Source organism: Piliocolobus tephrosceles, chromosome 1 (genome assembly GCF_002776525.5).
Source record: "Piliocolobus tephrosceles isolate RC106 chromosome 1, ASM277652v3, whole genome shotgun sequence".
Classification (NCBI taxonomy): domain Eukaryota; kingdom Metazoa; phylum Chordata; class Mammalia; order Primates; family Cercopithecidae; genus Piliocolobus; species Piliocolobus tephrosceles.
This window is the reverse complement of record NC_045434.1, coordinates 156,718,636-156,742,940: the sequence shown is the minus strand read 5'-3', so window position 1 is coordinate 156,742,940 and position 24,305 is coordinate 156,718,636. Positions and strand designations below refer to the sequence as shown.

The 24,305-nt window shown below is 41.6% G+C and overlaps 1 protein-coding gene across 1 annotated transcript; it reads left to right on the top strand.

Annotated features, from left to right (window-relative positions):
* The first annotated feature begins 1,419 nt into the window (after positions 1-1,419).
* On the top strand, positions 1,420-14,851 carry LEPROT. The gene is made up of 4 exons (XM_023210125.1): positions 1,420-1,590; positions 6,324-6,399; positions 10,914-11,100; positions 12,845-14,851. The coding sequence occupies exons 1-4, from the start codon at positions 1,575-1,577 to the stop codon at positions 12,959-12,961; spliced, it is 396 nt and encodes a 131-aa protein (XP_023065893.1). The 5' UTR covers positions 1,420-1,574; the 3' UTR covers positions 12,962-14,851.
* Positions 14,852-24,305: the final 9,454 nt, after the last annotated feature.

Here is a 24,305-nt window from a genome sequence, read left to right as displayed (position 1 = left end):
TTGAAAAAGTAAACTGAGCAAGGATCCTGAAACGTGATCGTGGTGAGAATTTATACTTCTCAGGTAGCCAGGGGAAGCTAGGTTTCTACAGATTCCTTTGTCTTTCAGTCCTTTTGAAAACAGAAAAAGCGAGAGAAGGGGGACCACACCATCAGGTAGAGTGGATCTCAGCCAGAATGAGGGCAAGTGGCCCAGAATCCAACCTCCTCCAAAGAGCTGCGTGACAGGCAGGTCCTACCCTTTCTGCACCTCTTTCCTTAAATGTAAGTGAAGCATTTGGACCAGACTGTTTCAATGATCTTCTAGATTGCTCTTGCCAAAACAGAACTCTCCATTCCTGTAAGATAAGTACACAATGGCTCTCAGAGATCTAAAAACTGCAAACTTTGAGGCCCCAAGGCACAAAAATAAAAATAATAGCTTTTTTTTTTTTTAAGGTTCATGAAAGCTTCGGACATAAAAGCTTATATGGTCTTCGTCTCTACAAATAAGCCAGGGAGTAAAGAAAAACCCCGCTGGTTTCAGTAAAGCGTTGCTATTAAGCAAAGCAAACCTATGCAAATATCAAGTTCTTAACGAGATGTGTTTCCTAAGGGGCCTGTCCTCTGGTACCCCGCTCCTCCCCTTCCACAGTCCTGTGAAGGCAGACAGGCACACACTCGCACACAAGCACGCACTTGGGAGCTCAGGGAACATAACACTGGTTAGTGAGTCGGTGTCCCTCTCCCATCGACTGCAACTTTTCCACTCTTTTCTCCTCCCTCTCTCCACTTTCTACATCTCCGTTCTCAGGAAGGCTTAGGGAGGATCCCCCGCTGCGTGCACTGCGTTCTGAGCTGCCCTGGAGAGACTCTGGGCCCGAGGTCCGGGCGGAGCCAAGGTCCCAGCCCACAAATGGAACGGACTTGAGGATTACCCGGAGGGCTCAGGATCTAGGAGTAGGGTCCAGGGCACTGGATTGGGGTTACTCTGGGAAAGCTTTGTGGGGCCAGGTGGGGTCTTAGGGCTGGAGCTGGACTCTGCGAGCTGGGGGCAGAGTTCTAGACTGGCAGGAACGGAGTTCTGAGTGGCGGGGGCGGGGTCGGGACCAACAAGGGGCGGCCTCTGAGAGTTGGGGGCGGAATTCTGGGCCGGTGAGGGATAGGGCGGGACCAGCAGGGGCGGCCTCCGCGAGCTAGGGGAGGAGCTCTGCACTATCAGGGGCGGGGCTCTGAGTAGCGGTAGCGGGGTCTGGAGCCGCAGGCGCTGCCTCTGCGAGCTGGGGGAGGAGCTCTGTACCGTCAGGGGAGGGGCTCTGAGTAGCGAGGCGGGGTCTGAACTAGCAGGCGCGGCCTCTGAGAGCTGGGGGCGGGGTTCTGCACCGGCGGGGGCGGGACTCTGAGTGGTCGGGGAGGGGTCTGGACCAGCAGGCGCTGCGTTTGCGAGCTACGGTCGGGGTTCTGCACCGGCGGGGGCGGGGCTCTGCGTGGCCGGGGCGGGCTCGGGATCCGCTGGGCGACTCCCGGTCTGGCTTGGGCAGGCTGCCCGGGCCGTGGCAGGAAGCCGGAAGCAGCCGCGGCCCCAGCTCGGGAGACATGGCGGGCGTTAAAGGTACATCGCGGTCCCCGGCCCGCTCGTCGTGTGGTGGGGTTGCCACCTCCGTTCCAGTCAAGCCTGGGGCTGCGCCTTCCGCGCGCCGCTGGGGAACGGCCTCACCACCCTTCCCGCCTCTCCGGCGGGAAGAAGGCCGCTCCCTTCTTCCCTTGGGGTGCGGGTGGAGCGGCGTTTCGGGGGAGCCTCGGCCCTTTTTGCGAGGCCGCTGGCCTTCCTGCCCTCCAGTGGCGGCACCAGACCCCTGCCCAGGCGGAGCCCTCGGCGAGAGCGGCGCCCTCCACCCCTCCCGAGTTTTTAAACAGGGTTTCCACTTCTTGACGTGTCCACCCTAACGCCTTTCCTCCGGTTTTCTGCTCCTCCGCAGTTTCCTATTTGCTACAAAGGACGCTTTGTCTCCAGCGTTCTTAGCATTGGGAAACTTAATCCTCTTTTTCCTAATGATTTTTCCAACTGGGCAGAGTTGACCGCGGGCGGGTGTCAATGGAAAGCACCCAGAAGGACGGTGTTTCTCGCAGTCGTGGAGAGTAGATTACGTGTAATTTTAATACTGCTTTCTTCTTGTTTTCTCTGTTCGTCTATGCATAGAGAAGAAAGTAGTGTTTGTGTAGTATGTGTTTTTTGCATGGGGCAGTTGATAAAAACACCGCGTACCTTATCTGTATGGCTTTAGAACAATGTGAGACGGAAAAGGTTTTTTGCAAGGCTTCCTGTATTTTGGTAGGAAACCATTCCATTTCTAATCTGTCGAATAGAGTAGCATGACTTGTTTTTATATTGGCGCTTGTATCATCCTTGAAATTTGCACCCAAAGATATCCCCAGTTAATATCTGCTATAAACATGTGTATACACGAGTACGCCTCTGTTCACTATGAATTTATCCGAGTGTGTGAGATGTTAGCGGCAGACATATTTTATCATTATTTCTGACTGACTTTTATACTCAATATCAGTTTAGTAAACATGGTTTACTTGGAGAGTGTCGACTGTGTTATACATCCTTTTGAAGCCAATGCCGAAAACATGAAAAGTAGTGTCTCACTACTACACATGATCAGAAACTACCAAATCATGATCATGTTCCATATGTGAATGTGTTAGAAAATTGTGATGTGGTGAAAAAAAAGGAAGTACGAAATGGAAAAGGACTAAGGGAAGGAAGCATTTCACAGATTCTTCAACTTTTATTGAGGAACTACTGTATGCCAGAGACTTAGGATACAAAGATAGATGAGAAGTTATTGGTGGATGACAGAGCTGGAAATAATTATATTACTATGTGAGTGTTTATGGTGTGCTCAGATGCGGTGGGAGAACAGAGATGGTAGGTTGGATTTTTGTCCTCCAAAAAGATATATTCAGGCTCTAATTCCCTAATACCTGTGAATGTGATCTTATTTGGAAGTAGTGTCTTTGCAGATATAAGCAAGTTAAAATGATACTGGTTTAAGGTGGACCCTAATCCAATGACTGGTGTCCTTTTAAGAAGAGGGGAATTTAGACATGGAGACATACAGGGAGAGTACCATGTGAAAATGGAGACAGAAATTGGAGTGATGCAGCTACAAAGCCAGGAGCACCAAAGATTGTTGGCAACTGTGTTGGCAACCACTGAGTGTTAGGAAGAGGCAAGGAAGGGTGCTTCCCTGCAGCCTTCAGAGGGAGTGTGGTGTCGCTGCTGACACCTTGGTTTCAGAAGTCCAGCCTCCAGAACTGTCAGAAGATAAATTTCTGTTGTTCTCAGCCATCCAGTTTGTGGTACTTTGTAAGGGCAGCCCTAGGAAACTGATCCAGGTGGGATCAATTTCCCGTGCTTCACAGAGAGGACTGTTTTCACAGAAGAGGCGATGCTTGAACTGAATCTGAAGGGATCAATATGGCTTCGCTTGGCAAGGCATGGAGTGAAGGTGGAGTGTATCCCAAGGGGGGAGGACAGCACGTGACATGGTGCAGGGCACGTGAAATAACATGCCTTCTTTTCTTCAGGTACTTAAGCTTCATTAGTAAGACTGGAACTTAGTGGTGAGGGTTGAAGCTGGACAGGCAGTTAGGAATGAGTCAGGCCATGGGGAGCCTCCATGCCAGAACAACTTGTAGGCTGTGGAAGCAACTGCAAAGGGATGGCAGCAGTGATATATATAGTTGAAAGTGTAGAGGATGGATTGGAAGAGTCACAGAGGCAGAAATGAGAGGATAAGGGCCTGCACCAGGGCTGTAGCAGAGAGTTTAAGAAGTCTGGGAGATTGAGTCACCTTGACTTACTGATTCGCTGGAAGGTGGAATGCAATTATGGAGTCAGCCCTCTAAGATAGGACCTTTAAAGGATGGGGATAGTGGTTCGGTTTTACACGTTACACATGTTGAATTTGAGGTTCTTGTTGACTGTCAAGGCAGAGAAGTCCAGATTGGAGGTGGAAGTACAGGCCTAGTTCTATAGGACCTACTCTGGGCTGGAGCATCAGTTGTGGCCGGGCCCTTGTGATACTGGGAGCTTTGGGTTGAACGTAAGTTTTCAGCTGGAGTGTGTGGAGTGAAAAGAGAGATGGGATTGGATTTTTGGTCAGCTCCAATTTTAAGAGATGCAGAGGATGTGATTCCTGAAAAAAGAGGAAAAAAAAAAAAAAAAAAAAAGACCAAAAAGAATCAAACAGAAAGATGGTTGTGAACCTTGAGAAACTGGTATCAGAACAGAAGGAAGAGGTCTGCAGTTCCTAGCTTTGACAGGCCTCATGGAGGAGGGGTTACTGCAGATGGTCAGGCACAGAGGAGGTGAGCAAAGCCCACCAGGAAAAGATCATCTGTAATGAAATAATATGTGGTATTTGCTTTCCATCCACACATGGGCATTTTCCATTAAAGAGTGGAAATGTAAAAAGATATGTTAAAATTGACAGTTTTTCTTTGTCCCCTAGCATCTGTATACTTTCAGATGTTTTTTAAAAAGCACTTTGGCACCTTCCTATAAGAGTCTCTCTAAATCTTCTCTCAAGTAAAAGGAAGATATGATGAGATCCGCCGTCACTGGGGCGGCAATGTCCTGGGTCCCAAGTCTGTGGCTCGTATCGCCAAGCTCGAAAAGGCAAAGGCTAAAGAACTTGCCACTAAGTTGGGTTAAATGTACACTGTTGAGTTTTCTGTACATAAAAATAATTAAAATACAAATTTTCCTTCAAAAAAAAAAGGAAGCAATCAAAAATGTTCATTAGCTTAATTAATTAAATTCTAATTATGAGTATTATGGACTTTTTTGAGAAGAAAATTTGGATAAGATAGTCTCCTATGCTTTTGATTTCTACTTTTATCAAAGAACATTGCTAAAATGAGTAGATACTTGAGTCAGTCAGCATTTATTTGACTACCTCCTTTTGCCAAGCACTTTACATAGATTATCTCATTTAATTCCCAGAAGCTCAGTAAGGTGGCACCATTATTTCCATTTTACAGGTGAGAAATCAGGTTCAGAGATTTAGCTTCTACCCAAGGTCATAAGACCAGATGGTGGCAGAGTTAAGATTTGACTCATATTTGTGACTTAGAGCTCAAAATTTTTTAACAACCTTGATACTCTGTTTCTCACTCAGCAGCACAACAAGGGCAAATACATCCCTACTCCCGCAGAGACTAGTGTCCAGTAGATACAGGGAATAAATATTTTATTCAGTGGACACTAGTTGGGAATTGTTTCCTACAAAGACATGAAAACAATCTTCAAATACTTGAATTACTGTGGTTAGGGGAGGCAAAATGATCAAAGGTATATATTACAGGGAAGCAGTTCTGGATATAATTTAAAGAAGGAGGGCTTTCAACATTTAGAAACTGTTGGAATTAAATTAAACCTGTCTTGGGTGGTAGTGAGTTTTCCTTCACTGGAGTTGTGTGGACTGACTGACTGCCCTCTGGTGACAAATATAGAGGGAATTCATACATTGGATAGGGGTTAGGTATTGGAATTACTTGAGACCTTTGTATACCTTATGATTTTAAGGTGGCAGACATGGGTCATTGTCTTAATCAGTTTGGGCTACTATAAGAAATATATTATAGACTGGGTGGCTTAAACAACCAACATTTAGTTTCTACAGTTCTGAAGACTGGGAAGTCCAAAATTTTGGTGCAGTCATATCTGGTATCTGGTGAGAGCCTGCTTCCTGGTTTGCAGGCCTGCTTTCTGCTCTCACATTGGAGAACAGAGGGAGAGAAAGAGAAGAGCATGTGCTCTACTTTCTCTCTTCTTACAAGGACACTCATCCCATCGTGGAGACCCCACCCTCATGACCTCATCTGAAGCCAGTTATCTCCCAAAGACCCACCTCCTAATGGCATCTCACCGTGAGAGGGGTGGAGCCGGAAAGGTTTCAACATATGAATTTGAAAGGGACACACACAATGCAGTCTGTAACAGGGGTCAAATGTAACCTCAGTGAAATGAGTAAATTGCTACTTTTGCTTGAATTTGGGACCTTTTTTCTTTCTTTTTTTTTTGTAAACATTTTTATTGATAAATGATTCACATACCATAAAATTAACATTTTTAAACTATAAGATTTCATGGTTTTTAGTATATTCAGAAGGTTGTGCAGTCATCACTACTATCTAATTCCAGAAAATTTCATCATCTCCCAAAGAAACTCTGGACCTATTTAGAAGTCACTCCCCATTTCCCCAAACCCTCTAGCCCCTGACAACCTCTACTGTGGGAACTTTAACTCTTGGCTTTATTTTTCACAGCTCTTGTGGCATTATCCTTCAGTGGTGCTATTGGGCTGACTTTTCTTATGCTGGGATGTGCCTTAGAGGATTATGGGTAAGTTATCATTTCAAAAAGAACCATTCCTCTTTCTGTGTCTTGGTCACTATTAGTATGGATGTTAGAGAGTTTGGTCAATTTAGCACCAAGGTCTAACCAATGAGTTAGTGGAGCCCAGATTATGAACACCGTCCCTTTGTGGGTCAGGGGTACTTTTGCAGAAAAAAAAGGGCTCTGTTAAAAATTGATGTATTCATTCCATGAGCATTTGTTTAACACCTACTCTGGACTAGCTGGGGACACACAAATGAAGAGACACAGTCCTGTCCTCAAAGAGGTACAGTTCTAGTTGGGAATGAGAGACAGGCAAACAGTCTGGTCAGTAAGATGGCAGCTGCAGTGGAGATGCCGGCCAAGTATGCTGGAGCTCAGATAAAGTGCTCCTGAGTTTCAGTGGGACAGTCAGGGAAGGCTGCATGGCAAAGGTTGTATCTGAGCCAAGACTTGGTGGATAAATAAGAGTTTCTCAGGCTGATGAGTCAGGGGAGGACATTCCAGGCAGAGGGGACATTCCACACATTTTTTTATTCAACCATTGTTGGTTGAATGCTTCCCATGTGCCAGCCACTGTGATGGGAACTAGGGATTAAGACATAAGAAAACAAAGGTCCTGCTCTGTCAGAGTTTGTGTTTCAGTGGGGGAGACGGACAGTAAATAACAAAAGTGTGCATACTGCCAGAGGTAGAAGTGGTACAAAAGATGAAGAGCATAGAAGCTGGGAAGACAGTGGTCCGGGAGGGCCTCTCAGAGGAGGTAAAAAGTGAGAAGAAATGTCAAGAAAATCATGAAGCAGGTCATACAGATCTCTAGGGAAAAAGTGCGTTAGGCACCAGGAAAGCTGTGTGCTAAGGCCCAGACATGAAAGCATATATAGCCTTTACAGGAAACCGCACGTGGTACATTATGGTACAGCATAAATTGCAGTTGGAGTGGCAAAAGAAGGGTTAGTCAAGAGTGCAAAAGTCAGCACTTAGGGCTCTACATGCCTGCCATGTAGAGGAGGTTCCATTTTATACATCAGACAATAGGAGCTGGGAAAATATCTTGAGAATTGGTTTGAAGGAGGGAGTTATGTTAAAATGTCATTCTGGCCATAACGTGAGACCAGATAGGAAAGAGCTGAGACTGCAGTCAGGGAGAATAGTAAGGGACTACTGTCATAAATCAAGCAAAATTGAGGGCTGGGGTAGCAGGAATGGAAAGAAAAGGAGAGTGAGTTAGGAAACCAAACCAACCAACAGGTTTTGTTATTTGATGTCAAGATTCAACAAGGAGAGAGAGTTCTTAGATGTCTCCCAGGTGATTGGCTTGAACAACCAGATAGAAGATGATGTGATTAGGCTGGGCACCGTGGCTCACGCCTATAATCCCAGCACTTTGGGAGGCTGAGGCGGGTGGATCATGAGGTCAAGAGATCGAGACCATCCTAGGCAACATGGTGAAACCCCATCTCTACTAAAAATACAAAAAATTAGCTGGCCGTGGGGGCGCACGCCTGTGGTCCCAGCTACTTAGGAGGCTGAGGCAGGAGAATCACTTGAACCCAGGAGGTGGAGGTTGTAGTGAGCTGAGATCGTGCCACTGCACTCCAGCCTGACGACAGAGCAAGACTGTCTCCAAAAAATAAAAAAATAAAAAATAAAGAAGATGAAGATGATGATGTGGTTAAGTGAGACCAACTGAAGTGAGTTGTTATGACAGTGATGAATTTAAATCCATCACCACAGTCCTGGCCAACTATTATGGAAATTGTTTAAACCCAAGAGGGATACAAATATAAGCAGTCACTTATATTTGTTTAGAACCTTCACAGCAATTACTTTATTCTAGATTTAGGAATGTAATAAGGTATTATTATCCTCATTTCTTGCTGGGAAACCAAAGCCCAGAGTAGTTAAAGACTTACCCAGATTGCACAGCAATGAGTGACAGAGGCCAGGCATGGTCGCTCATGCTTATAATCCCAGCACTTTGGGAGGCAGCAGTAGGAGGATTGCTTGAAGCCAGGAATTTGAGACCAGTCTGGGCAACAAAGTGAGACCCCATTCTACAAAAAACTAAAATAAAATTAGCTAGGCATGGTGCCTGTAGCAGGGTTGGGAGGCTGAGGTGGGAAGATTTGTTGAGCCTAGGGGTTGGAGGCTGCAGTGGGCTGTGATCGCACCGCTGCAGTCCAGCCTGGGCGACAGAGCGAGACTCCATCTCTTAAATAAAAAAGTAAAAAAAAAAAAAAAAAAAAAAAAAAATTAAAATGGCAGACATGGAAATGGAGCTCATGTTCTTAAGCACTTGACCAAACGTTTTTCCATTATTCCACAACCAACTGTAAATCTAGGAGTTTTAATTCTCTGTGATACACTGGGTCTTTGTAAGGTAAGAAAATGACTCATTACTGCTACTACAAAGAGGTTTATTTTCTATCTTTATTTTAGTTTTTTGTTTTTTAGAGATGCCACAACACCCAGCTGATTTTTAAAAAAAGTTTTTGTAGAGACGGAGTCTCTCTGTGTTGCTCAGGCTGGTCTTGAACTCCTGGCCTGAAGTCATCCTCCCGCCTTGGCCTCCCAAAGCTGTATCTTAATGATAGTGAACCAGGATTGTCATCTGTTTTGGAAGTCAGCAAACTGCCACATATAACCTGCTACCTGTTTTTGTAATAAAGGTTTTACTGAAATACAGACATGCTCATTTGTTTATTAATTATCTTTGGCTGCTTTTGCATTGCTCTGCCAATTATCTTTGGCAGAGTTGAGTAGTTGAGATAGTCTTTATGGTTTGCAGATCCTCATTATTTACTCTTTGGCCCTTTACAGAAAAAGTTTGCCAACCCCTGGCCTACATGTTTACCGAATTGTATATACTTAATATTTACATTTTATATATAAACAAGGTTTCTTGTATATGAACATTTCTCTTAGTTGGACTTTGGTGGCTTACTATGAATGGAAACATAGAGTCAGGTTGTTTTTCACAAAACTGTCACTATATTCCAGGAAAAATTAAGAGTTCTTGGCTGTGGATATGTCAGGTGACAGCTATTTCTATTCCAAACCCCTTCCCTTCTCTGTATCTCCTTTCTCACTGTTCAAAGAAGGGCTGTGAAGTAGAGAATGTCTAAGGGCTCCTTCCCACAATATTGTTTGGTGATTCTTGAAACATACTAACATCCCTCTACTTTAAAATCAGGAGTCCAAATCCACTGTTTCCATCCTGAGTCTTCTTGAAGGATACATTCCCTTCTTGCCTTTTAGTTACCCAGATCTGTGGCTGGAATGGGAGGCTTTCATTAGTGTGGCTTCATCCTCACTCCTGCTTGTAGGTGCCATCTGGGTGTATCTGTGTGATCACAGTATTGTGGTGATATGAATTACTGTGGTGTATAGATGAAAATGAGCAGAGACTTTTTTTTTCTTAAGAAATGAAGCATAACAAATGTCTGATGGAGAAAACAAGATTATTTTTGAAGTATTTATAGAGAAAATACCGTTGGAAACCAGATGGCAATTTTTTTTTTTTATAATTGCAAAACATTGAAATTTGGGAGGAAAACAGTTTTGTTTTTACATTACACTATTAATTTTGAGCTATTATAATGAAGCTTAGAGTACATCTAAGGTTTTCACTAGTAAGCATATTTATTTTCATGCCTTCTGTACTTAAAATTTATTTGTTATTTTTTCATTTAACAAGTATAAATGGAGTACATCATTCTAGGCCCTGGAGATAAATGGCATTTGACCAAGACTAATCTATCAGATGGGAATAAGTGTTGTACAGAAAGTTAAAAGATGGTGGTATGTTCGAAGGTGACCTGGGGTACTTTAGAATAGATGGCCAGGGAAAGTTCCGCTTTTAGAAAGGAATCTGTTAGTTTAGATCACATGGTACGAAGGAGTCAGCCAATGAGAAGAACATTGCAAGCAGGCAGCACAGCTAGTGCAAAGGCCCCAGGATAACAGTTATGAGCTCAGAGTGTTCAAGGAACAGAAAGAAGGCTGGTGTGGCTACAGATTAAGCAAATGAAGGGAAAGGAGTACAAAATGAATGGAAGAAGTAGATAATACCAGACCATGTAAGGCTTTGTAGGCAAGGACAAGGAATTTGGGGTTTATTCTAAGCCCTTCAAAGGTTTCAAGCATGCATGCACTCAAAAGATCTTTACCAAATTAGCTTTTGCAAGACACTCTACTATGTTCTACAGGGAAAGCAGAAATGGCCAAGTTAAAATTCTGTCTCTAAAGAAATTGTGGCTCAGTGGTACAGAAAACAGTAGTTTCTAGAGATTATATTATACAGTGGTTTCTTAACACAATATAAGCTACCTACATAGTAATTTTAAAATTATCACTACTTATCTGGTAGAAATCATCTTATGTTCTTATATTCACAATTAATTAATTTTTTGACTCAAACATTTAAAATAGCAATGATTTTGAAATAGTAGTATGTCTTTCATTTAAAATGTAACTGTTACTTTTCTTTTTGGATTTTGCCTGGGTCCAACTGACAGCGTTTACTGGCCCTTATTCGTCCTGATTTTCCACGCCATCTCCCCCATCCCCCATTTCATTGCCAAAAGAGTCACCTATGACTCAGACGCAACCAGTAGTGCCTGTCGGGAACTGGCATATTTCTTCACTACTGGAATTGTTGTTTCTGCCTTTGGATTTCCTGTTATTCTTGCTCGTGTGGCTGTGGTAAGTTTTATTTTCTATTGTTTTGCTCAACTGTTGCTGAGTTTACTTCAGAGGCCTGTGTCTGAGACCTCCATTTCATGTTCATTACTTAGGCTTTATACTCAGGGCCATGTATTTTTAGTTTCTCTGTTCCTTTACTTTAGACCTGCCTATCAGTAGCTCGACCATGCTTTCAGAGTGCTTTCTTTATTTCTCTTACAACTTTTAGCCAGACTATATGATTTCTTACTTTTTCTACTTTAAGTTATTCTCTGGAATTGTTCTTAAATTCCTGCCTCTTAAGTCTTACAGTAATCCACAGATACTATGCTAGCAGTACTTTTCTAGTTGCAAGATGAAGATATTTCAAATTCTTCTCCTGCAAATGGGATCATGGACTCAACTCTCAATGCAGTAGAATAGGTATATGTTGAGGGACAACTATGTAGCTTCCAGAAAATGCAGTGAGTAAGAAGACATCTTCACTTCCAAGACAAAAACTTTCTTTTTGTCTTCAAAGTACACATTGTAGGTATAATTTATTCAATTATTTGATGTTCACTATCTTTCCTCCTATTTGATTTTATTCCCTCCAATTATATTCTGTTTTAATTTTATGAAACTCTTATTTGAGGCATTAAATATCAGATGAGCGCAAGTCTTGTTTATTTATTCAATAAATATCTTTGGAACAACTGCTACTGTAAAACACCAGAAATAAGAAATAGGTACTGTCTCTGCTCCTAAGGAACATAGAAACCAGCTTGCTGGCTAAGTATACTGTAAGTGTACTATGTTAGATGGTCGAAGCATGATCAGAATGCCATAGGGGCACCAAGAAGAGAGAAATTCCAACTGGCATTTGATAGGGGCCTCTAAGGATAAATAGCATTTGTGTTAAAGTAGGATGGCTGTTATATGGAATGACATTCAAGTGTAAGAATGCAGTGTATGGAATAAAGAAGAGTCCAGTGTGGTAGAGCTAAAAGAAAGTTGTTGAGATTAAGGCTGGAAAGGTTGTGAAACCTGACTAACAAGGGTCTTGAACTTTGTCTAGATAATGGGGAAGGATTGAAGGTTTTTTAATACAGCAAGATTGTCATGACTTTATTCTTCTTGTGCTTTAGACCAGCACTTCTTAAGCGCTGCAGTAAATATTTATATTTTTTCCTTTCAATACTGCCGTCATGTTTTGTGAAGAAACTTTCATTGACGTTTCTATTGATTAAAGTAAAACAAAAAATGCCCACTAGAGGGTACTCTCACCCCCAAATGTGCTTCTGTAAAACCATCTACAAATCATCTACCAAGCTGGAAAGCAGTTTTCAGTTGTATAAAGACTATTATTTAAAGTCTTTTCTTGCCTAGAAAAGAAACAAACAAATTCATAACTCTCCAATTTTTATTTTCCATGAAAGAAGTTGATGTGTGCAGAACTTTCAGTACCCAATATTGTAATTGCCCTATTTATAATCTTACCACTTGAGTTTTACTTAAGGCAATCATTGTCAATTAAAAACAAGTAGAGAAATATGTCTAATTGGGAAAATGTTAAGGATGATACCAGACTTAATTAACAAGTATCAGAGAAGTAATTAGACTCATTACTGAACAGTTCATTGTCTCCTGTCTGTTACATTATTAAGCCTTCTAGCAGCTTTGTGTAATATTTCATTGGATGTTTCTAATGCAGAAAATAATAGAGATTGCAAAGAGTACAATATGAAGGAAGTAAGGATTTAATCCTTCTTTTCTTGTCTTGCAGATCAAATGGGGAGCCTGTGGCCTTGTGTTGGCAGGCAATGCAGTCATTTTCCTTACAATTCAAGGGTTTTTCCTTATATTTGGAAGAGGAGATGATTTTAGCTGGGAGCAGTGGTAGCACTTTATTCTGATTACAATGCATTGAATTTCTTAGAACTCATACTATCTGTATACTTGTGCACATGCGGCATTTTACTATGAAATTTAATATGCTGGGTTTTTTAATACCTTTATATCACGTTCACTTTAAGGAAGACTTCGTAAGTAAAAGATGAGTTTTATTCTCAGCAAATAGAGCTGTCAAATTTAGATTATGTTACTCCAATTTTGTTACTCGTTTGGCTGTTCATGTAGTCATGGTGCTGTCAGACAATATGTTAGCCCAGTCTTGTAGACAGCTGCCACCTCACGCAGTGCATCTAAACCTTTTGCTTGGGGATGTGCTTGGAGAGGCAGATAACACTGAAGCAGGTCTCTCATGGCCCAGGAAGGCAGGGGTGGTTCCCTCTTTGTGTTGTAGTCCATGCTTTTCAAAGTGTGGCCCACAGACCAAGAGCCTCAACATTTCCTAGGGCCTTATTAGAAATGCAGAATCTGAAGCCCCACTCTGGACCCAGGGCATTTTGATGAGATCCACAGGAGTTGTATGCACATGAAAGTTCGAGAAGCATCGTCATAGAGAAGTAAACATCACTCCCAACTTCCTTATCTTCCCAGTGGCTAAACCACTTAACCTCTCTGGGTGTTACCTGCTCATTTGTTTGAAAACAAAAAAAAAGTCTCACCTGCCCTCATGCTGAGGACAAGTTCAGATGTTCAAGCCTATAATATTTAGGCTGTTCCTCAAATTTGTGAAAAGTGTTCTCAGAATTGGGAGATAGTCAAAGGGTACAAAGCCTCAGGAGGAATAAGTGTGTGTGTGTGTGTTTTTAAGATCACTTGCACAGCATGCTAAATATAGGAATAATTGAATGTATATTTCAGTATTGCTAAGAGAGTAAATTTCTAATGTTTTCATTAAAAAGTTAAATATTTGAGGTCATATGTTAATTAGTGTAATCATTCCACCTTAGATTCAAAACTGATAACACCATATTGTACCCTATAAATATATACAATAATTTGTAAATATACAATCAAAATAAGTTAAAAAACAAAAAAAAAATACCCCCTCTCCCCCAAAAAAATTGTCAGTGGGGAACATATATATCTTCTCATCTGAAAGGCAATGCTGGGGGAAGAGCTCCACTGAGATGTGGGCTGGGATGCTGGGCTGGAGCCAGCCCCTGCATTAGCAGGAGGGGAAGAATAGATATGTGACTCTTTTACATTTCCTTTATGATCTGGCGCTTCTCCCCAGCTCCTTCCCTCTGCCCCCCAACCCTACTCCTCAACAGTTCTGGTTTGCCCTGACTTCTCTACGACTCTGGCTTCTTCCTGAAGTGATACAGGAGCTATGTAAGCACGCAGTGGATAAACTGCTTAATTTCACTACATGTTGATGAACTTATTGTCTTCTGTCCTGTAGATCTTTTCTATGTAATTTTATGCCACCCTTAAATGAATCATTGGGTGTACATGTCATGTTGGATCCTGTAATCACAGTTTTCCCAGCTCATCTTTTTCTAAGATCTGTTGAGAAAGGGAAATATGGGAAGGAGAACCATTTGATCAGAATACAACCAATAGTCTTTAAGCATTTTTAAAGTATGAAACTGAAATACATTCAAAACACTTAATCCTTGAGGCTTGTGATCTGAGTAATTAGCGGATATGATGCTGGGACCAGAAAATAGAAAGTAATGACTAAAGGATGCAACGTTATTTTTTGGACTTGTGCATGATTTTATGTTTTCAATGTCCTGTGTACATATAGAATTGTTAAAGTTGTTATTTCCAATATTTATTTTCGAAAAATTATTTAGACACTTTATAATTTTAACCAGCATTTTTAATAATGACACTTGCATTTATTGTATTGTAATAAATTTCACTTTTAACTTTAAAAGTTTAACTTTAAAAGTTTTTATTGTGATGTTGCCTTGCCTGAAAAGATCACAAAAACGAGATAATTTCTTGATGTTTTGAAATGGGCAGTTTTGAGCAATGATCTGTCCTAATAGAACAATAGCAATAAGTTTTAGGATACCATTTTGAATGTCTAGTTGGTGTGTAATAGCTTTTCTTTCTTTCTTTTTTTTTTTTTTTTGAGACGGAGTCTGGCTCTGTCGCCCAGGCTGGAGTGCGGTGGCCGGATCTCAGCTCACTGCAAGCTCCGCCTTCAGGTTTACACCATTCTCCTGCTTCCGCCTCCCAAGTAGCTGGGACTACAGGCGCCCGCCTCGTCGCCCGGCTAGTTTTTTGTATTCTTTAGTAGAGACGGGGTTTCACCGTATTCGCCAGGGTGGTCTCGATCTCCTGACCTTGTGATCCGCCCGTCTCGGCTCCCAAAGTGCTAGGATTACAGGCTTGAGCCACCGCGCCCGGCCAATAGCTTTTCTTTCTAAGATGGCAAAAATGATTTGTTTCTACTACATTTCACAAAAGTGTTTTTGTTGCTTATACACACTTTCAATAACCAAGATAGCCTTCGTATGTAGCCTTAAAGCATTACCTCTTGATTGTATCTTTAGAGTGATATAAAGTACTTGTATATAGAGTATTTGAAGTGATAGATTATTAGATTTGCTCTGTGTCTGAAAGGAGAGCTATTTATTCTGCAGTGCCTAAATATCATTTAAATAGTAAATATCAGTAGGAAATATTGCTGTATCTGAATATATAATACAAAAGTTAGATCATGGTGACACAAATGTTGGACATTTTTTTCTTACAAAAGGCTCTTTTTTTTTTTTTTGAGACAGAATCTTGCTCTGTCGCCCAGGCTGGAGTGCAGTGGCACATCTCGGCTCACTGCAAGCTCCGCCTTCTGGGTTCATGCTATTCTCCTGCCTCAGCCTCCCAAGTAGCTGGGACCACAGGCGCCCACCAACATGCCTGGCTAATTTTTTGTGTGTGTTTTTAGTAGAGACGTGGTTTCACCGTGTTAGCTAGGATGGTCTTGATCTCCTGACCTTGTAATCCGCCCACCTCAGCCTCCCAAAGTGCTGGGATTACAGGTGTGAGCCACTGCGCCAGGCCAAAAGGCTCTTTTTTTTTTTTTTTTTTTAATTGTACAATGTATTTGGAGATTCAGAGCATAGTGACTGTAGTCTAAAACTGAGATTGCACTTCCAAAATTGCCCACAAGTAAACAATCTTATGAAGGGATTCTTTATCATGTTTCAAACATGTGGCTTACAAGCAGACTTTGAGACACTTTTCCACAGAAACAATACCATGAATTGGTGATTGAGTTCCCAGGCCAAGCCTCCCTCAACAGGTTCAACTCTAATATACCTGACCTGTGATGCTGAAGGTGCCTGCCTGAGTTTTGGGTCTCTGAGACAGAGTAGTGTGAGCAGTTCGGAGGAAGGACAGTGCAACTTTCCACCCCTTTTCCTAAGAACAAGGTCTTTCTCCTTTTAATTTTTCCACTCATTTTCACCTCCTAATGCCCTTGAGATCCGGGTGCACTCCTGGGAATTTTGCTCACCTCTGCCAACTGAAAGCCTTCCCATTGGCCTCCATCCTCCCTCCTGAGGTTCTTCATATTCCAGAGTCACCCACCCTTCTCCTCTCATTAGTTCTCTAAGTACAGCTGATGTCATGTGGTGCTGAGAAGAAAGCAGATCACACTTCATCACAGAAACAATGAATGCCTTGTGATTATCTTCTCCACACCTGAAACTCCTGACACCTGCATTGGGCCGACTGCCATTCCCATGACTGCTGCACCTGCATTTTTAGAGAATACCTCATAACCACTGATTCTTGTTCACAGAGAATGGGAGAACAGAATGAAGAAACATTCCAGCAGCTTATAGAAGGATAGCAATATTTTGGGACAAGGACAATCCTATCATATCTCATCTCTTCCTCAGGAGGAGTTCTGAGCTGGTCTTGCTTTTCATAGTTGTTTCTTTTCTTCCATTTAAGAACCCATAGATTTTTCTTACAGTCCTGAGGAAGTCCTTACCTCTGAGGTATCTCCTCAACGAATGCTGTTTTCAAGGCTGAAATGGTTCATTATGTTAATAACCTTCTTTATGTTCTCAGGGAAATGCTTAGGTGGTGTCACAAAATGTGCCTTTTCAAAGTTTGCAAAATCAGATTTTGTATCCTGATAGAACCAAAATATTTATGAGGATGCTAGCATTTTCCAAGCATAGTGATTAGTTCACAACTGAGAAGTATTATTTCTGTAGTAGATAAATATTAGTTGTGCATTTTAATTTAATTCTCCTTTTTCCATTTTGTCTCATGAAGTACCTTATTGCAACAATCCCACTAAGTAATAGCTCATAAATTATAATCTTTCAAATAGCCATGCTACCAGCATACAACAGTGATACATGTAACTCCAAATGTAATGTGATAGGACAATTACTTTGTAAATAAAAGTTGTTACTGACATTTTAACAAAGGCTTTTATGTACATTATTACATGAAAAAGTTTATATTTTCCTTTGAGGTATGTTATGTTTGGAAAGGAGATCAGTAAGTTAATTTTCCCAGTGTTTTTGTCTGCATAATCTTAATGTGAATCTGACCAGTGAAACCTGTATTTGCTGAAGTTGAAGAGAAGCAGTCCAGAAATGTTGTGCTGACTAGAAGGAATCTAGGCCCTAATTTCTGTGGCTGATGCTCCCTGTGGTGGACGTGGAAGACTGGAAAAGCTGTATTGGAAAAGAGGAAAAAACCTGACACCTTAAGAAAAGTGCTCTACATATTTTGAAGACTCTTTTTGCACACTAAAGGGAAGAATGCACTAATAGAAAATAGTCTTTAAAGAATAATATATCCTCTTTATGCACAAAATATTTGGGAAAGATTTGATTTTTGCTAGTGGATTTAGGCAGCCAGATTGTAAAGAAATCAAGCTAGTTGTTTCTTTGTGTTGCCAAACCAAGTGTAAAGTTAAACTTTTAATAGAAGTAGAAATAAAAATGTGATAATACCAACATAACTGTAAAATGGCCATAAGAAAAATCAGTTCCCAAGGAAAATTAATAGATCACCATTTTGAAACAGTTATTTGTGGTCAATACTAGGCACATAGGGAAAGTGGTCTTAATCCTAAGATTGCTCATTTGGAGAAGAGCACACTTGCAGACTGCACACACTCTTCACTTTTGAGTAGATCTGTCAAAATGGAATGATTATAACTGTTTACACACTTCCGAATGAATGAATAGATATTAAGTGTGTGCATTCATTCATTCATTTTTCCCCTCAGAATAATTAAATAATAAAACCATCAGTTCAACTTGAGCTGGCTAATCATTTCACTTATTAATTTAAAGCGTAAATGCCCCCATGCCTCTGCCTTAACACTTTCACTTCCTCTGTGGTTGAGAAACAAATGATATCACCACACTCTGTAAAGTTTCATGATTCTTACAGCCTTCTCCTCAAAATTGTATGCTTGTTCATCTGACAAACCCAGAATTCTCCAGTACTTCAAGCCATCACTGCTGCAGCCTTGCCATTTGTGGTTCCTTGACAGTGCTTCTGCTAAAATCCACTTAACCACTGATGGAAATGAGTTACATGAGCTCTAAACACAGGTTTTAATCGGATTCCTGATTTATTCAAGACACCACTTTAGTATTTGCGGTGAGTCTTAGGCTTGATTTATTCAAGATTCCATGGTGTGGAACTGATAGTTGCTCAGCTCTTTAATAAAATCACTGGAATATATATAATTTTTTTTTCTTTTCTTTTTTCTTTTTTGCAATGGCATCTCAATATGTTGCCCAGGCTGGTCTCAAACTCCCTGGGCTCAAGCTACCCTTCTGCCTCAACCTCCTAAGTAGCTAGTACTTCTGCTGGAAACATGTAGATGATGAATGGGTAATGTGATATATCCATGCAATGGAATGTTTTTTCAGACATAAAAAGGAATGAAGTACTGAAACATTGCTACAGTGTGTATGAGTCTTGAAGACATTATGTGAAGTGAAAAGAGCCAATCACAAAAGGCCATAAAAGGTCACAAAAGGCTGAGGCAGGAGAATTGCTTGAACCTGGAAGGCGGAGGTTGCAGTGAGCTGAGATCGCGCCACTGCCCTCTAGCCTAGGTGACAGAGGGAGACCCCATCTCCAAAAAAAGTTTATATTTCAGTGTAAGAAGAAAAAAACTAGGTAAATAAAGTATCTGATATGGTAGGCACTACTGGAAAAAATACAGTGGGGAAGGAGGATAAGTAGTATTTGGGGCATTGTGGTTTTAGATAGGGTGGCCATGAAAGCCTCACCCAAAAGAGGCAAAGAAGAGCTATGTGGATTTCAGGGTCTCCAGTTGTCCAGGCTAGAGTGCAGTGGCAAGATATGGCTCACTGCAACCTTAACCTGGGCTCAAGGGTTCCTCCCACTTCTACCTCCTGAGTAGCTGGTACTACAGGCATGGACCACCGCACCTGGCTAAGTTACTTATTTTTTTGTAGAGATGAAGTTTCCCTACATTGACCAGGCTGCTGTCCAACCCTGGCCTCAAGAGATCTTCCTGCCTACCTTAGCCTCCCAAAATGCTGAGATTACTGATATGGGCCACGGCTCCTAGTCTTCATTTTTTTTGTTTTTTGTTTTCAAAAAATATTCCAACTAAGCTTTGGCATTTATTGCTTGAGAAATAAATAATATAAATAAAATAACTTGATTTGGGAAAAGAAATTGTGTGCTAGCTGAAACACTGGCCAGGTTATGGTCATGATAAAGAAGAGACTAGCCGGGTGCGGTGGCTCACACCTGTAATCCCAGCACTTTGGGAGGCCAAGGTGAGCGGATCACGATGTCAAGAGATTAAGACCATCCTGACCAACGTGGTGAAACCCCGTCTCTACTAAAAATACAAAAATTAACTTGGTGTGGTGGCTCTCGCCTGTAGTCCCAGCTACTCAGGAGACTGAGGCAGGAGAATTGCTTGAACCTGGTAGGCAGAGGTTGCAGTGAGCCGAGGTTGCACCACTGCACCCCAACCTAGCGACAGAGCACCAAAAAAAAAAAAAAAAAAAAAAAAAAAGAGACACGGTTGAGCTAAAGAGTAAATAAAATGGCCCCTAATACGGTGGGTATAGATTCATGAAGTGGCAGTAGCTGAACTGTTGCTACTGTTAACTATGAGGACTAATTAAGGCAATGTCAGGAAAATTTTCTTTCTTTTTCCTTTTTTTTTACTCTGTGTTTCTTCGTTATCTGAATTTATCCTCATGCAGGTTGGAAACTGCTGAAATCTTAGGAGCTCTTTTATTCTAAGCCAAATCAGTCAGATTACAAACCCCATTGTATTTTAGATAACCCAAGTGATTACTCAGGTGCTCAAAAGCTTTTAGAGAACTGCTAAACCTCATGTACTTCTGGGCAGTATTAGCAATTAAAAGAGTTTAATTTTCTATGTTATGTGAAATTGATTCCGGTTTGGATTTCTTTATTTGGATTGAGAGATATTTTAATCAGGTTAAAATATTGGTGCAAAGCCATCTCTGATGAGCTTAAAATCATAAAGCTACTTCCCCATTCAGTTCTTGTCACTATTTCAGGGTACTGCTGGGCAACAGGACATGAGTTCCCATTGCTTATGGGATCTTCAGATGTACATCCCTCCAATGGATTCGACTCAGTATTGTTAAGACATCAATTTTCCACAACGTGATTTATAGATTGAAAGCAATCACAATAAAAATCCCGGTAAGATTTTTAGGAGAAATTAACATATTCTCTGATTTCTAACTTATTACAAAGTTATACATTAGACAATGCAGTATTGGAGAAAGGACACCCATATAAATCAATGGAATAGAATCAAGAATTCAGAAATAGACCCAAAAATATATGGTCAAATGATTTTTGATAATCAGGAAAAACTGAGAACATTTTAAGCTGAGGAGATACAGGACAAATTATTTGCCCTCATGGAGCCTACCTTCAAATGAGTAAGACAAATAATTTTTAAAGTAAAAAATAATTCAATAGTGAAATTTGGGCTGGTTGCAATAGCTCATACCCTTAATCCCAGCACTTTGGGAGACTGAAGCACGTGGATCACCTGAGGTCAGGAGTTCAAGACCAGCCTGGCCAACCAGGTGAAACCCCGTCTCTACTGAAAATACAAAAAATTAGCTGGGTGTGGTGGTGGGTGCCTGTAATCCCCGCTACTTGGGAGGCTGAGGCAGGAGAATCACTTGAACCCAGGAATCACTTGAAGGCAGAGGTTGCAGTGAGCCGAGATCATGCCATTGCACTCCAACCTGGGCAACAAGAGCGAAGCTCCATCTCAAAAAAAAAAAAAAAAAAAAAGCTGGGTGCAGTGGCATGCGCATGTAATCCCAGCTCCCAGCTACTCAGGAGGCTGAGGCAGGAGACTAACTTGAACCTGGAGGTGGAGGTTGCAGTGAGCCGAGATCACACCACTGCACTCCAACCGGGGCGAGGAAGAGAGATTCTGTCTCAAGAAAAGGAATAAGAAAAAAGAAAAAGAAAAGAAAATTGACAGTAGTGAATGCTATGAAGAAATAAATCAGGATAAAGGCATAGAAAATGACTTGTAGTGGTGCTATTTAAATAGGGTGGATAGAGATGATTGGTGGTTGAACAGAGCTATGAATAATGAGAAGGATGAACACGATGGGACCTATTTTTAGGTCTACTCTTTCAATTCTTTTTAATATTCATTTATTCTTTCAAGAAATATTTGTTGAGCACCTATTATATGCCAGATATTATTCTAGGTGCTGGAGGTAGAACAGTAAATAAAATAGACAAAACCCCCAGCCCCCATGGTGCTTACTTTTTTTTTTTGGTAGGGAAGCAAAAAATAAACTTCACAAATAGGTCACACGGATGGTATGTTAGTGGCAATGCTAAGGCAAAAAAAGGAAGGAAGAAAGGGATGTAGAATATGTGTGAGTGTGCACGTGGGTGTGAACGGGTGACGGTGGCTTCTGTTTAACATACAGTGCCCAGGAAAGGCTTACCTTTCTTGGTACTTTTGAAGGAAGTGGAGGCAGTTATGGAGGTGGCAATGGGCAAGATGGTCCAAAAAGAGGGATCAGCAAGTGCAGAGGCCCTGAGCTGGAGCGCAGCTGTGAGCTGGCGTGAAGCCTTCAGGGAGAGTGGAGGGAGATCAGATAATGTGTGTGTAGGGGTGGATGGATCCTATGGGGCCTAGCAGGTCATTGTAAGGCATCGGCATTCATTTAGAGATGAGACGCCACTAGAGATATGAACAGGAGTGGCATGATTATGTTTTATTGGGATTGCTCTAGCTATGTTTTAATTAAAACTATTTTATAAAGAGAGGAAAAAACAATTTTGCTTTTCCAAATCAATCATGTTTATGTCTTTGAAAGAAGAGAACAACAAATCGCAGAAAATATAAATAAATGCATTTTGTTCAGGGACAGATGGCTGAAGCAACGAGAGTGAATCACAGAGTCACAGAATCACAGTTATGTGCAAAGCACTCAGGAAATAGCTTGGTCCCTAATTAATCATTCCGTGTGGTTAAACTCTGCGGAGATAAATTTAGCCAGCAGTAGGTAGAATGAGATGAATTCTCATGAAAACATGTTTTCAATGAAGTTGGCAAAGATTGCTGTGTAACGGTGAAACCCCGTCTCTACTAAAAAATACAAAAAAAAAAAAACTAGCTGGGCGAGGTGGCGGGCACCTGTAGTCCCAGCTACTCGGGAGGCTGAGGCAGGAGAATGGCGTAAACCCGGGAGGCGGAGCTTGCAGTGAGCTGAGATCCGGCCACTGCACTCCAGCCCGGGCGACAGAGCCAGACTCCGTCTCAAAAAAAAAAAAAAAAAAAAAAAGATTGCTGTGTAAACCCCAAATAACTGAAACTATGTCCTAATAACATTGAGCTTGGTGTGCCACATCCTTAGCAATGACCACTTGGGTGTCTGTCCCTGGGGCCTGCAGACGGAGGATGTTAACATCTGATATAGCAAAAGAGGTGGGGAGAGTGATGGGGGACAAGGGAGAGAGTCCTGAAACATACAGGTGCTTTGGGGCTACTTCCCCCTCATGGTGACCCTAGGAGCTGACTTTGGTGTCATTTAGGCATATTTGCTGTCAGGACTCACACTTCCTTAGGTTTAAGCTATCAATAAAAGGGAAGTGGTTTCTAAATCCTAGCCTTTGGACTGCATTCCCTTCATTGGTATAGTGGACCAGGGTGAAAGTTATCATTGTAATGGCTGGTAGCACAATTCTGAGGAGAAAACTTTTTTTGTTTATTTAATCTTAGATAAGCCATTTGAGTGTTAAGAGCTATGGCCCACGACAGGGAAGGGATTAGAAATGTTTTAGATAATAAAGTGAGGAGAATTTGGGATTTGCATCAGAATGACGAAGGGGAAGTGGGGGAGGGGTGATACACTAACACCAGTGGAGAAGAAATCCAGGGGAAAGGTGACAGAAATCCTGGCCACTGAAGGGCTGGAGCCTGAGGCTAAAACAGCACCAGGGAGACCCTTTGGGGTGACAGCCTAATAATTTTTGAGAACAAGGATATTGGTAGAGCAGTGGTGAAACCCTCTCCCCTTTCCCATTGCTTCTCCCTCCCTTGCCTCAGATTCTCACTCAAAGCCTGTGATACATACTGTTGTTCACTGTGGTGTTCAAGTATATTGAGGGGGTAGGAGAGTGAAGAAAAGGAGAATGGTTGCATGTGGGGTTAATGTGGGCTGAGAGAGAAGAGGACAGCAGAGGCATGAGACACAGGGCAAAGAAAGTATTCAGAGTAAAATGGACCAAGAGGTGAGTAAGAGAATAAGTTACCCCAAATGCCTCAGAAATATTTGTTGGGAGGACTCTGCTATATGTGGGTTGAGGCTTAAGCCCTTTTTAAAAAAATAAATAAAATGAAAAGGTGATTCCTAGAGGTTGGTGCCTTATAAGGCTTCTTCTACATAAGTCCCTGGTTTCACAACTCCTTATCTTGAACCAGACACTCTTTCTATTGATTCCAGGTCTTTAGACAATTACTTCATTCTTTCAACCAATTGCCAATCAGAAAATCTTTGAATCCACCTATAACCTATCACCCCTCCCTTACTCCACCCTGCTGATTTGAGTTTGTTCTGCCTTTTCAGACTAAACTAGTATATATCCCACACGTATTGATTAATATCTTTTGTCTCCCTAAAGTGTATAAAAACCAAGCTATAACCCAAACACCTTGGGCACATGTTCTCAGGATCTCTTGAGACTATACCTTGCACCTTGGTCATTTATATTTGGCTCAAAATAAACCTCTTTAAATATTTTATAGAGTCTAACTCTTTTCATCAACAGCCGGAATATTTGTTTCTTGATCTAATGGTGGTTACACAGCAGTTTTAAGTTTGTGCAAG